Source organism: Babylonia areolata, chromosome 10, assembly GCF_041734735.1.
Source record: "Babylonia areolata isolate BAREFJ2019XMU chromosome 10, ASM4173473v1, whole genome shotgun sequence".
Lineage (NCBI taxonomy): Eukaryota > Metazoa > Mollusca > Gastropoda > Neogastropoda > Buccinidae > Babylonia > Babylonia areolata.
In genome coordinates, this window is record NC_134885.1 from 2,038,308 (window position 1) to 2,054,173 (window position 15,866).

Consider the following 15,866-nt stretch of genomic DNA (forward strand, 5'->3'; position numbering starts at 1 on the left):
TCCCGAGTTTCTGAGGTTGTTGAGGACACCTACCAAGGTCCTAGAACGAACAGCTACAAAGAAATATTCAAGTTCTGCACCAGACCCCGAAGTTTTAACGGCAGGGATCGATAGTTCAAACCCCGTGTGAACGTCAGTAGAAGAGCACAGCCGTCCTGTTCCATGGGTGCGTAGTTCCGTAGTAGTTATCAACACCGAGAAAAATCCCAGCTGCAATGCAGTTGTCCTTCGCTTTAGTTTTTGAACAGGGGTTAATCCGACTCTCAAACGGTGTGTCCATGCACCGGCACACAGTCAACTCGCTCTTGCTTTGAATCGCATTCACAACGTCCACAAAAACGACTGGAGAGAAGCCGTTAGAAAACATAGCTTTTCTTCATGAGACGTTACTGTGGGCAGGGGTATCATTCTGGGACGACGGAAACGCAGATGGATCTATTCTCAGTGGACGCTGTACAACGTCTGCCATCATGGTTGCTGTGGCTTTCACCTGTCGGCAGGACGGTGATCTCGTTTCCCGGACAGCGGACGTGGGTACTGCGTTGATTACAAGTCATAACAACACATAGAATAACAAACAATACAAATAATCCGCCTTTCACACACACAGCGTATTCTCAAAATCATTTGAACAAATCTTGCGGTGTTTTACATTGACTGGTGCTGTATGTACAAAGGTAAATGATGTTGATCACCAACAATGAAGACAGAAAAAACAACAACTATATTCTGTGCTTCGTTGGACTACTTCCACAGTTAACACTGTTACAATAGTGGTGTGAGTTCCCTTCGAAACTTAACGGTGCTGATATTACCCGTTGTTATAACAGTGAAATCAAACAGCAACAGCAAATCCTACACAAGTAACTGCTCCATCCAAATGCATGTCACCAAAACGAAAGTCTAGTCGCCTACCCTTCAAAAGTAAAACAAATGTAAAAAAAAATAATTAAAACCGGATTTTATTCGTTGTTAATGAAAAACATTTTTTTTTAAATTCGGCTTTCAGGATGCACATTCCTGTCATCCAAACAGACAATGGAAAGGGACAGTTCCTGTCATCCAATCAGACAATGGAGTAGGACAGTTCCTGTCATCCAATCAGACAACGGAAAGGGTCAGTTCCTGTCATCCAATCAGACAATGGAAAGGGACAGTTCCTGTCATCCAATCAGACAATGGAAAGGGACAGTTCCTGTCATCCAATCAGACAATGGAAAGGGACAGTTCCTGTCATCCAATCAGACAATGGAAAGGGACAGTTCCTGTCATCCAATCAGACAATGGAAAGGGACAGTTCCTGTCAGGGGTGACTAACTGCCCCGACGGCTGCTGGCTGTCGGCACACAGAGAAACATCAATTATCTGCGTCCTGTTCTGCTGCCATGGAAACCCGTCGCCACTGCGGTGGAGACCAACAAGGGCCGTAACCAACACGGCTGACGCTGGCAGAAAGAATAACACTGTTAGCCGACATGCAGACTGGGTGAAACAAATAACCCTGTGCCCTAACTAGAAATCTGCTTCCATCTCTTCCCCCAGTGCTACAGCCAACAGGTGCATAGCACGGCTACGTTTCGCAAGCAATTTTCACACCAAAAGAGTAACAGATTATATATATATGTAGATAGATAGATAGATAGACAGATAGATATACACACATATATGGTCATGGGTCTCATTATATTGTTCTTTGAAAGACGCTGTTCCTCCTTGTTTGTAAACACACGAAACAAGAGCATTATAAACCGTTTCATTCTGTGCGCACACAAAGCTTTCTTTCATGTCCAGGTTCCTGTCAGAAAACATGTATATATATATATACTGACACGGGTATTTTGGCTATATACAGCTGATCGGTTGGAATTTCTCAATGAAGGTTAAAATCAGAAAACTAAATTTACGGCAGATAAAAACTGTAGAAAGGATTCCTCTTGCTATACATTTGTGGCGAATCACCTCGTGCAGTTCAACAATGCGGCAGTCTAAAAGGGCTTCGTGTGGAACAACAGCCAAGCAAACTTTGTTGGGTTCCGTTTGACACCAAAGTTGGGGGTTCTAATCAGGTGGGTGCTTTACAAAATTAACGTTCCAAGAGCACATTTAAGATGATTAGGCTATATTATCTGCTCTGAACAACTCCAAATACTGTTTTCAACTTAGGGTGCATCGTCACTGGACACACATACTGGAGAGTGGCAGCAAATCAACAATGTTCACCGGACTCTGGAACACAGCAACATGGTCAGTTTTGCTGCTGCTTCCACAAGGAATCCTTCGTGTAACTAAAAGCATGGTCACAACATCATAAATACTTTACTGACAAACTGAAGGCAGTAAACATTTCAAGCATAATTTTAAACGACTGCTTGAAACAAGGACAGCCAACAGGACGCAATGTATGGACGAAGTATCAGTTCACACCGAAGACAGAAAACAATCTGACAAGAGGTGAAGGATATCACTGGCATCTAACAACGTGTGTCTCCACTGTGTCATATCTCTCTCTCTCACACACACACACACACACACACAGTGAGGTATCGGAGGACGGGTGGACAAGAACGGGTCAGGACTTTTTTTTTCTCAGTCACAATGCGGTAAACTATCTCTCTCTCTCCCTCTGCCCCCCCCCCTCCCATCTCTCTCTCTCTCTCTCTCCTCTCTCCCTCCCACGCCTCTCTCTCTCCATCTCTCTCTGTCTGTCTGTCTGTCTCTCCCTCTCTCTCTCTATCTGTGTCTCTGTCCCCCTCCCTCCTCTCTCTCTCTACCCCCCATCTCTCTCTCTCCCCCTCTCTCTTTTTCCATCTCTCTCTCTCGTACAATGCAGACAAAATAATTCAGCAACTACAGCCTCAAGTGAATTGAAAATGTGCAGCTCACAACACGGGCCGTGTTGTAATAAGGAAGGGAGTCACCACACAAACAAAGAAGAATTCACCCTGCTAACAAATATTCACCCTGGATGCAAACAAAACTGATATTCACCCTACAAACAAAGAAGAATTCACCCTGCTAACAAACAAATATTCACCCTGGATGCAAACAAAACTGATATTCACCCCACAAAGAAAGAATTCACCCTGCCAACAAATATTCACCCTGGATGCAAGCTGAAATTCACTCCACAAACAATTCACCCTGCTAACAAATATTCACCCTGGATGCAAACTGATATTCACCGCACAAAGATTTCACCCTGCTAACAAACAAATAGTCACCCTGGATGCAAACTGATATTCACCCCACAAAGAAGAATTCACCCTGCTAATAAAATAATATTCACCCTGGATGCGATGCAAACAAATTCACCCCCACAAACAAACAAAAAATCACCCTGCTAACAAATATTCACCCTGGATGCAAACAAAACTGATATTCACCCCACAAACAAAGAATTCACCCTGCTAACAAACATTCACTCTGGCTGCAAACAAAACTGATATCCACCCCACAAACAATGAAGAATTCACCCTGCTAACAAACAAACAAATATCCACCCCTGGCTGCAAACAAAACTGATATTCACCCCACAAAGAAAGAAGAATTCACCCTGGCTGCAAACAAACAGGTGTAACCACCCTGCACAGAAACAAGTGTTCACCCTTCAAATAAACAAGCGTTTTCGCCCGACAAACCAACACGAAATCAGCCTGCAAACAAGTTTGGATTTCCAAACAGGCCCTCAGTCTTTTTTCCCCTATACACGGGTTTTTGTTTGGGGTCAGTTTCCATCGTTACATCTACAGTACAATCTGTTTCCAAATTTTTAAATCATTGGGTAAACGGAAACTTCTAAATATTTCGCGAAAATGAAAAAAAAAAAAAAAAAAAAAAAAAAAAAAAAATAAATATATATAATATATATATATCTGTCTATGTATCTATCTATCTATCTCTATATATATATATATCCTAGAATCCCATCACACAGTAAACATTTCAAGCATAATTTTAAACGACTGCTTGAAATAAGGATGACAAATAATATACGCAATGTATGGACGAAGTATCAGTTCACACGGAAGACAGAAAACAATTAACCTCTTCATGATGAAAACAAACCAAACGCGATTTGCTCAGCCTGACAAAGATAACAAATTTCCGTATAATCAAGGGGGGAAAAAAAGCAAACGGTCTGATTTCTAAGGACAGTTTAAGCACCACAAATGTAATCAAGTCCATCTTATTGAAATCGAAATCTCCTGCTTCAAAATGACCGATTATATCAGCACCATAAACAGCGTTCTTCAATACTAGTTCCGGAACACACACACACACACACACACACACAGAGTAAACGTGCGCAAACACACACACACACACACACACACAACCTAGATTTCTTCAAGATAATCTATTGTAAAAAAAAAAAATTTTTTAAGCAAACCTTTCCGACCCCACACACCACTAACAGTTTCAAACACTCCCAGCTTGCAAGCCAAACTAGTTGATACAAATGGTGATATTGCAAATTCAAAGCAAGCCTCAAGCAGGCCTGAAAACCGAGAGGGGGGGGGGCAGGGGGGGGGGGGGGGGAAGAAGGAAGGCACAAGGGTTTTGAGTTGATTTTTCAGTGGAGTGATGGCCTAGAGGTAACGCGTCCGCCTAGGAAGCGAGAGAGAATCTGAGCGCGCTGGTTCGAATCACGGCTCAGCCGCCGATATTTTCTCCCCCTCCACTAGACCTTGAGTGGTGGTCTGGACGCTAGTCATCCGGATGTGACGATAAACCGCGGTCCCGTGTGCAGCATGTACTTAGCGCACGTAAAAGAACCCACGGCAACAAAAGGGTTGTTCCTGGCAAAATTCTGTAGAAAAATCCACTTCGATAGGAAAAACAAATAAAACTGCACGCAGGAAAAAATACCAAAAAAAAAGGGTGGCGCTGTAGTGTAGCGACGCGCTCTCCCTGGAGAGAGCAGCCCGAATTTCACACAGAGAAATCTGTTGTGATAAAAAGAAATACAAATACAAATACAACAAATAAGGTTGATGACTGAAAACACACACCTGCAAGTCATGTCATCTGACAGCGTAGCAGCCACAAACACGCCTGAGAGAGGCACAAAGTGGAGGAAGAGGTGTGGGGAGGGGGAGGGGGGGATTTTGTTTTATTTTGATCTAGTTTTTTTTAATTTTTTTTTAAGTCTGATTCTGAAAACCGAGTGACTAGAACCAGTGTCCGTGCTGGGTTTAACCAGCAAACTTAGCGGTCAACAGGTGAACGACAAACTGGTTTGAAGCTGACAAAACATCATGTCTATTACCAACAACAAAAACCAAAAATTATAAAATAAAAAAATCTTACAAGTCTGCGTGAGATGCTTTCAAATATGTATAATATTTTTATGATGCAAGATGTGTCATGATGTAACTTTTTTTTTTCACCTGACAAAGCATAAACAATGTCTATCACACACACACACACACACACACACACACACACACACGAGAATCTTTTGAGTCTGTGCGAGATGATTTCAAACATATATAGTATTTTCTTATTATGCAAGATGAGTGATGATGATTAATTTTAGTGTTCGTCGAACGTGATTTCAAACTTTAAAAAAAAACCCAAAAAAAACCCAATAGCAATGATAAAACAACCTCTTAAGATTCTAGATCGTTTAAAAGAAACAAAAAAACCTGCCTTAGTTTGACAGTTAAATAAAACCAACAAATAGCCCATGCTTTGGAATGTTCCATCCATAGTTCTGCCCAAAGACTGCTTCACACACACACACACATACGCACGCACGCACACACAAACACGCAGGCAGGCACGCACCCACCCCACCCCCACCCCCCTACACATACACTGCCAATGGTCTCCACGAGTTTCCTGGACTTGTGACAAAAATTTCCAAATTTCCAGAACCTTATTTTTTTGTCCATCTTTCTGACTGTGGAGAAAACAGTATCGTGCGTCTTCGTACTTTTGACGCCCATATTTCTCCGTATATTTTTTTGTGCTCGGGTACGAGGGAGTGGGACAAAAGTGAAAAAAATACCGGTGTAAATTATGAAAGTGATTACGACATACAAAAATAATGGCCTTGTAAATCGCACTGCGGTAATTATGATGGAATGCATCCAATCTAAACAACATTACAATAACAAAGATGGCAGCCATGAATTTCATCATCAGAATTAACATCACCTATAATCACTTACTCCTTCTCCTCTGTGGCTTGAGTAATGTACGCATGCACCTAAATTCAAAACAATCTTTGTACGCTATGATAACACCACCACAAAAAAAACCCCAGCAAACCAGCAACAACAACAAAAAACCAAAAAAAAATGCCATCAAAAAACAAAAACAAAAAAACACAACAAAAACAGTTTCAATTTTTCCGACAAGACTATGTCGTTTTCACCGAATAAATTGATCAGCTTTCTACACTGACCTGCCACGTTTGACTCCAGAGTCGGTAATCACCGAGAGCTGGCTGGTGACCAGAGGTGGGAGTGAAGACACACACACACACACACACACGTGGCCCGCTGCTCACCTTCAAGTGCTCAACAACAATGCTTGCGGCGCTGGCTGTTTGATGCATGGCTGGCCTGTCCTGATTCACACCACTGCTCTCAAAGTCAACCCAGTGTCGCTGGATACCCTAATGTGTGTGTGTTCGTCTTCAGTTTAACGTCTTTCCACTTGAAGTGATATTAGACGACAAACAACAACGACAACAACCCCCCCCCCCCAAAAAAAAAACACAAAAAAAAACCCACCACCGTGGGGGTAGGGGTTGTGGGAGGGGGATGGGGGTAAATGTGTGTATGTATGTGTGTGTGTGTGTGTGTGTGTGTGTGTGTGTGTGTGTCTGTCTGTCGGTGTGTCTGTCGGTGTGTCTGTGTAGGCCTACGTGCGCGTGCGTGTGAGCAAGGCGAGTGTGTGGCGTTCAGAAGTTACTGATCAATGCTGGCTGGTATTTCAGTTACTGGCGCTCAGGCAGGATGCGTTGGGAGACTGTCAAATCATAACTGTAAACGTGTAACGGTTCAACAGACGTTATACTGTCTTTCCAGCTTCAAAACATGAACCAAACCCTCCCCCCTCTCTCTCATTTGCAAAAAAAAAAAGCAACAAAAGCAACTGCTATCAATCATATTGATGTTTGATGATAGCATGTGATAACCATGAAGAACATGGAAAAGGGTGGGGAGGGAGGGGGGCACAATGATTTTCAATCAGTAACAATGGCGACAATGTTGGTCACAGGTCTGTAATTCCCCTGTCGTTACATGCTTCAGGGGGTCGGCGGGGGTGTGCTGTCACACACGCACGCACGCACACACACGTGCACGCACACACACATGCACGCGCTGCGCCTGCGGTATGTGAAAGAATAAAACAGTAACCAAACGTCAAACAAACCTAAGAAGAAAAAAAACACGTAAACCAATACAAAACATAACTGTAATAAAAGGTTAATCGACCTTCCCTAAAAAAAAAAGAAAAAAAAGGAAAATAAAAAACACAATCTTTTCGACTCGGTGGGGAAAAGAAAAGAACACACACACACACACACAATCGGACTTCTCGCATCCGTCCACACACACACATACACACACAAAAAGGCCACTCAATCTGGAACAGAAAAATGACGTCATCCCGTCCGATGACGTCAAAGCCGAAGAACTGCGTCACTCCTGCTGCTGCTGAAGCTTCTCAGCCTCCCGGAAGTTGTCGACGCCATAGGTCTGCTGCAGGGAGAGCCACTGTCCGAAGCCACAGTTCTGCAGGTGAGCCTCCACGCTCTTCTTGGTGCGCTGGTAGGCCCGGGCGGCGACCTTGGCCTCCGTGTAGGTCAAGGACGCGAGGTGGTCGGCCCTGAGGGTGTGGCTGGCCTGGCGGAACAGGGACAGGAGCGTTCGCTTCGACACCCGGGAGGAGGGGCTGTCGTTGTTGGGCCTGCCACACACACACACACACACACACATACAGGGACTGGTCATTTCACTTCACTTCACTTTTTTCACTTCACTTGCACTGGTTCTGGTTCAAGGAGGCGTCACTGCGCTCCGACAAATCCATATACGCTACACATCATCTGCTAAGCAGATGCCTGACCAGCAGCGTAACCCAAAGCGCTTAGTCAGGCCTTGAGAAAAAAACAACAACAACAGCAGCATACAAATAAATGGATATGTTATCAAATTAATGAATAAATGAAAATAAATGAATTAATCTTAAAAAAATAAAATGAAATAATTAGTATTCTGTTGTATTAATCTTTTTGTCACAACAGATTCCTCTGTGTGAAATTCGGGCTGCTCTTTCCTGGGAGAGCGCTTCGCTACGTATAGAATGCCACCCATTTTTTTTGTATTTTTTCTTGCCTGCAATTTTATTTATTTTCCTATCGAAGTGGATATTTCTGCAGAATTTTGCCAGGAACAACCCTTTTGTGGGCTGCGGGTTCTTTTACGTGTGCTAAGTGCATGCTGCACAGGAGACCTGGGTTTATCGTCTCATCCAAACAACGACTAGCGTCCAGACTACCACTCAAGGTCTAGCTGAGGGGGAGAAAATACTGGTGACTAGGGGATTCGAACCAGTGCACACAAATTTCTTTTGCTTCCTATACAGACACTTTCATGCTCAACACTCGGCTTATATCACATACTGACATAAGTTTTACATTTGGGCCAACAGCAAACTGAGAGCTGTATTATCAATGGTTTCTCCAGTCAATGGGAAATCATTTACAGCTTAGTCTTTTGTGAAGGACTATGACTCTCAAACTGGGAGGCAAAATTGCACTGGCTCTTAGTGCTGCAGCCTTGTGGGCTAGTTGGCCTTTGGGAACCATCCCAACGCCGACTGTCCTAAAACCCTCTTGGCCGAGAGAGTGGGGATGTAACTTGGGCAAGACACTCTCCACTATCATCAAATTCTAGCCCAAATAGTCGGAACAGCAGTTGCCTCCTCTGCTGTTCTGATGGTCATAGTCGGACACGACTGACTATCACACACCACCAGGCCAACAGTCAGCACAGGGAGATGGAAGGATGCTGTCTACTCACTCCATGGGTGGAAGAAGGAGATGGTCAAGAAGGTATAGGAAGATCAAAGATGATGATGATGATACGGATACTTATATAGCGCCTATCCTCGGTCGGAGACCAAGCTCTAAGTGCTTTACAAACACGGGATCATTTGCAAAACACGCTGCCTACCTGGGTAGAGCTGACTCACAGCTGCCACTGGGCGCTCATCATTCGTTTCCTGTGTTATTCGATCAGATTTCAGGCAAGCACACATACACACTCAGACAGACAGGTATCGTTTTACGTGTATGACGGTTTTGTTTATTTACCCCACCCCCCCACACCCACCCAAATGTAGGCAGCCACATACCGTTTTCAGGGGTGTGAATGCTGGGTATGTTCTTGTTTCCATAACCTGCCAAGTGCTAAAATGGATGACAGGATCTTTAACGTGCGCATCTGATGTTCTGCTTGTACTCACTCCATGGCCACAGCCCCCGACACGGCGTCAATCACTTCGGCATCCGGGTCCCCCTCACACCACGTGATGCAGTACTGCTTCGACTTGGTGATGGCGTAGTTGTCAGAGCTGTGGAACATCACCAACACCACAACCATCATGTAGTTGTCAGAGCTGTGGAACATCACCAACACCACAACCATCATGTAGTTGTCACAGCTGTGGAACATCACCACCACCACAACCATCATGTAGTTGTCACAGCTGTGGAACATCACCAACACCACAACCATCATGTAGTTGTCAGAGCTGTGGAACATCACCACCACCACAACCATCATGTAGTTGTCAGAGCTGTGGAACATCAGTGACACCACAACCATCATGTAGTTGTCAGAGCTGTGGAACATCACCAACACCACAACCATCATGTAGTTGTCACAGCTGTGGAACATCACCAACACCACAACCATCATGTAGTTGTCAGAGCTGTGGAACATCACCAACACCACAACCATCATGTAGTTGTCACAGCTGTGGAACATCAGTGACACCACAACCATCATGTAGTTGTCACAGCTGTGGAACATCACCAACACCACAACCATCATGTAGTTGTCAGAGCTGTGGAACATCAGTGACACCACAACCATCATGTAGTTGTCACAGCTGTGGAACATCACCAACACCACAACCATCATGTAGTTGTCAGAGCTGTGGAACATCACCAACACCACAACCATCATGTAGTTGTCAGAGCTGTGGAACATCACCAACACCACAACCATCATGTAGTTGTCAGAGCTGTGGAACATCACCAACACCACAACCATCATGTAGTTGTCAGAGCTGTGGAACATCACCAACACCACAACCATCATGTAGTTGTCAGAGCTGTGGAACATCACCAACACCACAACCATCATGTAGTTGTCAGAGCTGTGGAACATCACCAACACCACAACCATCATGTAGTTGTCAGAGCTGTGGAACATCACCAACACCACAACCATCATGTAGTTGTCACAGCTGTGGAACATCACCAACACCACAACCATCATGTAGTTGTCAGAGCTGTGGAACATCACCAACACCACAACCATCATGTAGTTGTCAGAGCTGTGGAACATCACCAACACCACAACCATCATGTAGTTGTCACAGCTGTGGAACATCACCAACACCACAACCATCATGTAGTTGTCACAGCTGTGGAACATCACCAACACCACAACCATCATGTAGTTGTCAGAGCTGTGGAACATCACCAACACCACAACCATCATGTAGTTGTCAGAGCTGTGGAACATCACCAACACCACAACCATCATTGGCGCTGTGATCACAACACCACATCAGGCACCATGTCAGAAAATGAACTCTGGAACCACAGCACGCTACAGGCAATACCTCAGTGGGGGTGGTGTACGTATTTAGAAATAACACTAAACGTTCATTAGTTGTGATTTGGGAAGCTCTCCTCTCTCTCTCTCTCATCTCTTCTGTAAGCTTTGAAATGAACCCATGTAAACATGCGTTTATGCAGTTGGTAAACGAAGATGAATGCATTTTTGTATGTTGTCCTGCTTGTGGACTCTACAACAAAAACTGTATTCAACCGAAAATCATAGAACCCTAATTTAGTCAATGTATCATGTCTACAGACAGGATGACTCCTGCATAACTCAGCCATACTATCATATATTGAAGATGTGAGAGACTACGTACATATATCCTCTGAATGTTGTTGAAATTTGTGTGGACTAAATATCGTATATGGTTGATATTGTGCAACAATTTGGTGATCCTAATGCTTCTACTGGTCATGTCATTTTCAATTATATTATCAATGAATCCCCCCTCAGTAAGGCAGAGCTGTGGCCTTATCGAATAAACATTCGTCGTCCACTCTCATGTAGTGTGTGGTGTGGATAAGTCAGTGTAGTGTGTGTGTGCACAGTGTGATATACACCTGAATACAGACGACACATGCCTACGTGGGTAGCATTCGCGAGCTGATGGGAAAGTTCATCAGCACCAGGCAGCGGCCACATCTTGAGGGCACTCATGCCGGCCGTGGACTCGCTGACCACCGTATGGTTGCCTGAACATCCTCAATAACAACATAATGTAGTTGACAGACAGTGAACATGCACACAACACGACAACATCATTATACCGCAACACAACATACATACACCACACAATCCATATTAGAGCAGAGAAAGATGGAGAATCATACACCAACAACATACAATCCATACATTACATTGTCAGACAACACACCACACACCACACACCATCAATTTATTATACAAAAAGTGTTAAAAAAAAACAAAAGCGACCATGATAGCACAGCTTATGAATCATATTCAACCGAGAACCGACAGCCATCGAATATTCTCAACTGCAGTTTTCAAACTGACCAATACAAACAGCTGGTAATGGGTTGAGGAGTGTGGAGAGCAGCCCACCCGGAATCCCACGGTTCAGCGAGACTTGTTGAACAGTCATCACGCGCACACCGTCTTTGCACATGTGGAATTAGCCGGAACGAACCGTCGATGTACTTCGCTTGAAATCACAATCCACTAACTCATCTTATTGAAGCGTGAAACATCAACAAAAAAAAAAGACATGTATTGATCAGAGACTGTGGAAATCACCAACACCACAACCATCATGTAGTTGTCAGAGCTGTGGAACATCACCAACACCACAACCATCATGTAGTTGTCAGAGCTGTGGAACATCACCAACACCACAACCATCATGTAGTTGTCAGAGCTGTGGAACATCACCAACACCACAACCATCATGTAGTTGTCAGAGCTGTGGAACATCACCAACACCACAACCATCATGTAGTTGTCAGAGCTGTGGAACATCACCAACACCACAACCATCATGTAGTTGTCAGAGCTGTGGAACATCACCAACACCACAACCATCATGTAGTTGTCAGAGCTGTGGAACATCACCAACACCACAACCATCATGTAGTTGTCACAGCTGTGGAACATCACCAACACCACAACCATCATGTAGTTGTCAGAGCTGTGGAACATCACCAACACCACAACCATCATGTAGTTGTCACAGCTGTGGAACATCACCAACACCACAACCATCATGTAGTTGTCACAGCTGTGGAACATCACCAACACCACAACCATCATGTAGTTGTCAGAGCTGTGGAACATCACCAACACCACAACCATCATGTAGTTGTCAGAGCTGTGGAACATCACCAACACCACAACCATCATGTAGTTGTCAGAGCTGTGGAACATCACCAACACCACAACCATCATGTAGTTGTCACAGCTGTGGAACATCACCAACACCACAACCATCATGTAGTTGTCACAGCTGTGGAACATCACCAACACCACAACCATCATGTAGTTGTCAGAGCTGTGGAACATCACCAACACCACAACCATCATGTAGTTGTCAGAGCTGTGGAACATCACCAACACCACAACCATCATGTAGTTGTCAGAGCTGTGGAACATCACCAACACCACAACCATCATGTAGTTGTCAGAGCTGTGGAACATCACCAACACCACAACCATCATGTAGTTGTCAGAGCTGTGGAACATCACCAACACCACAACCATCATGTAGTTGTCAGAGCTGTGGAACATCACCAACACCACAACCATCATGTAGTTGTCAGAGCTGTGGAACATCACCACCACCACAACCATCATGTAGTTGTCACAGCTGTGGAACATCACCACCACCACAACCATCATGTAGTTGTCAGAGCTGTGGAACATCACCAACACCACAACCATCATGTAGTTGTCAGAGCTGTGGAACATCACCAACACCACAACCATCATGTAGTTGTCAGAGCTGTGGAACATCACCAACACCACAACCATCATGTAGTTGTCAGAGCTGTGGAACATCACCAACACCACAACCATCATGTAGTTGTCACAGCTGTGGAACATCACCAACACCACAACCATCATGTAGTTGTCAGAGCTGTGGAACATCACCAACACCACAACCATCATGTAGTTGTCAGAGCTGTGGAACATCACCAACACCACAACCATCATGTAGTTGTCACAGCTGTGGAACATCACCACCACCACAACCATCATGTAGTTGTCAGAGCTGTGGAACATCACCAACACCACAACCATCATGTAGTTGTCAGAGCTGTGGAACATCACCAACACCACAACCATCATGTAGTTGTCAGAGCTGTGGAACATCACCAACACCACAACCATCATGTAGTTGTCAGAGCTGTGGAACATCACCACCACCACAACCATCATGTAGTTGTCAGAGCTGTGGAACATCACCAACACCACAACCATCATGTAGTTGTCACAGCTGTGGAACATCACCACCACCACAACCATCATGTAGTTGTCAGAGCTGTGGAACATCACCAACACCACAACCATCATGTAGTTGTCAGAGCTGTGGAACATCACCAACACCACAACCATCATGTAGTTGTCACAGCTGTGGAACATCACCAACACCACAACCATCATGTAGTTGTCACAGCTGTGGAACATCACCAACACCACAACCATCATGTAGTTGTCACAGCTGTGGAACATCACCAGCACCACAACCATCATGTAGTTGTCAGAGCTGTGGAACATCACCAACACCACAACCATCATGTAGTTGTCACAGCTGTGGAACATCACCAACACCACAACCATCATGTAGTTGTCAGAGCTGTGGAACATCACCAACACCACAACCATCATGTAGTTGTCACAGCTGTGGAACATCACCAACACCACAACCATCATGGCCTGCTTGTCACAACACATCACATCATGGTCACCATGTCAGAAAACTAACTATCTGGTAACCACAGCATGTTGTACAGGCAAGTAGTCTCAGGGGGCGCGGCTGTACGTGATATATAAGAAATGAAATAAGCGTTCATCATGTTTGATTTAGGAGAAGCTCTCTCTCTCTCTCTCTCTCTCTCTCTCTCTGTGTACAGCATTCTAAATGAACCCATGTATACATACCGTTTATGCACTTCGGGTAAAGAAGATGAATTGCATTTTTTGTTATGTTGCCCTGCTTTGTGTGACCTTAGACAAAAACTTATTCAACCGAAATATCATAGAGATCTGTCTAATTTTAGGTTCAGTTTACTCATGTCTTCAAGACAGGAATGTACTCTGCATAACTTAGCCATATATATATATGAAGGATTGAAGAGACTACGTACAGTTATCTCGTGAATGTTGTTGAATATTTGTGTTGACTATTTTGGGTGATATGGTTGATATTGTGCTAACAATTTTTGGTTGATCTGAATTGTCTACTTACTGTGTCATGTCATTTTCTAATTATTATTTATCAATGAATCCCCCTTCAGTAAGGGGCTCTGGCCTTATCTGAATAAAACATTCGTTCGTTCCCTCTCTCTGTATGTGTGCGTGTGTGCGTGTGTGTGTGTGTGTGTGTGTGTGCACGTGTGTTATATAACCGTTGAATAAGAGCGGACAGCAGTGCCTTACTGTGGCGGGTAGACGATCTCCGGCGAGCTGATGCGGAAAGGTTTCATGAGCACCTCGTGCAGACGGCCACACTTGAGGCGGCCACTCACTGCCCGGGGCACGTGACCTCGCTGGTCTCCGGTATGGCTGCCTGCATCCGTCAATAACATATAAATGTTAGATAGACATACATGCACACATATTGAGACATACATATATACTTACAGACATACATATATACATACCGACAAACACACACACACACATACAAACACACATATACATATATATATATAGAGAGAGAGAAAGAGAGGGAGAGATCATACACACATACATACATACATACCGATATATACATACATACCGATACACACACACACACACAATTTCTATTATAAAAATAAAGGTTAAAAAAAAAGCAACCATGCATACCGACACCTTGAATAATTATATTCAAACCGATGAACCGACAGCCATCGAAACATATTCTAACTGCCAGTTTTTCAAACTGACCAATGACGACAGAGCTGAGGTAGATGGGGTTGAGGAAGTTGGAGAGCAGCGCCCCCTGGATTCCCACGGCGTTCCAGCGGAGGATCTTGTCTGAACACGTCATCACGCGCAGCCGCTCTTTGCCGTTGGCGTTAGCCGGAAGCTGGAACTCGGTCGGAATAGCACCTTCGCCTGAAAATGTAGTTCCTTCTGAATTCATCTTATTATGAAAGCATGAAAAGAAAAAAAAGGAAAAAAAGGAGAGAGAAATATCAAGACAGGTAGATATACCATGGGGATATGAGCAAAGCTACAAAACAAATTCAGTATGTGGGAAATGGTTATTTAGTAGCTTTTTGTTTGTAGTTTGTTTTATTTAATGTTCCCATGAAATAGGTATTGTGC

At 44.1% G+C, this 15,866-nt stretch overlaps 1 protein-coding gene across 2 annotated transcripts in view; it reads right to left on the reverse strand.

Moving 5' to 3' along the window:
• Nucleotides 1-6,817: 6,817 nt before the first annotated feature.
• LOC143286393 (double-stranded RNA-specific adenosine deaminase-like) overlaps nucleotides 6,818-15,866 on the reverse strand; it is a 94,157-nt gene continuing 85,108 nt past the window's right edge. For both annotated transcript variants that reach the window (XM_076593937.1, XM_076593938.1), the window contains exons 8-11: nucleotides 15,483-15,653; nucleotides 14,991-15,120; nucleotides 9,487-9,594; nucleotides 6,818-7,926 (exon numbers count right to left, since the gene is read on the reverse strand). In XM_076593937.1, the coding sequence (XP_076450052.1) occupies nucleotides 7,659-7,926; nucleotides 9,487-9,594; nucleotides 14,991-15,120; nucleotides 15,483-15,653 (677 nt within the window). In that variant the 3' untranslated portion in view covers nucleotides 6,818-7,658. The remainder of the gene's footprint in view (nucleotides 7,927-9,486; nucleotides 9,595-14,990; nucleotides 15,121-15,482; nucleotides 15,654-15,866) is intronic.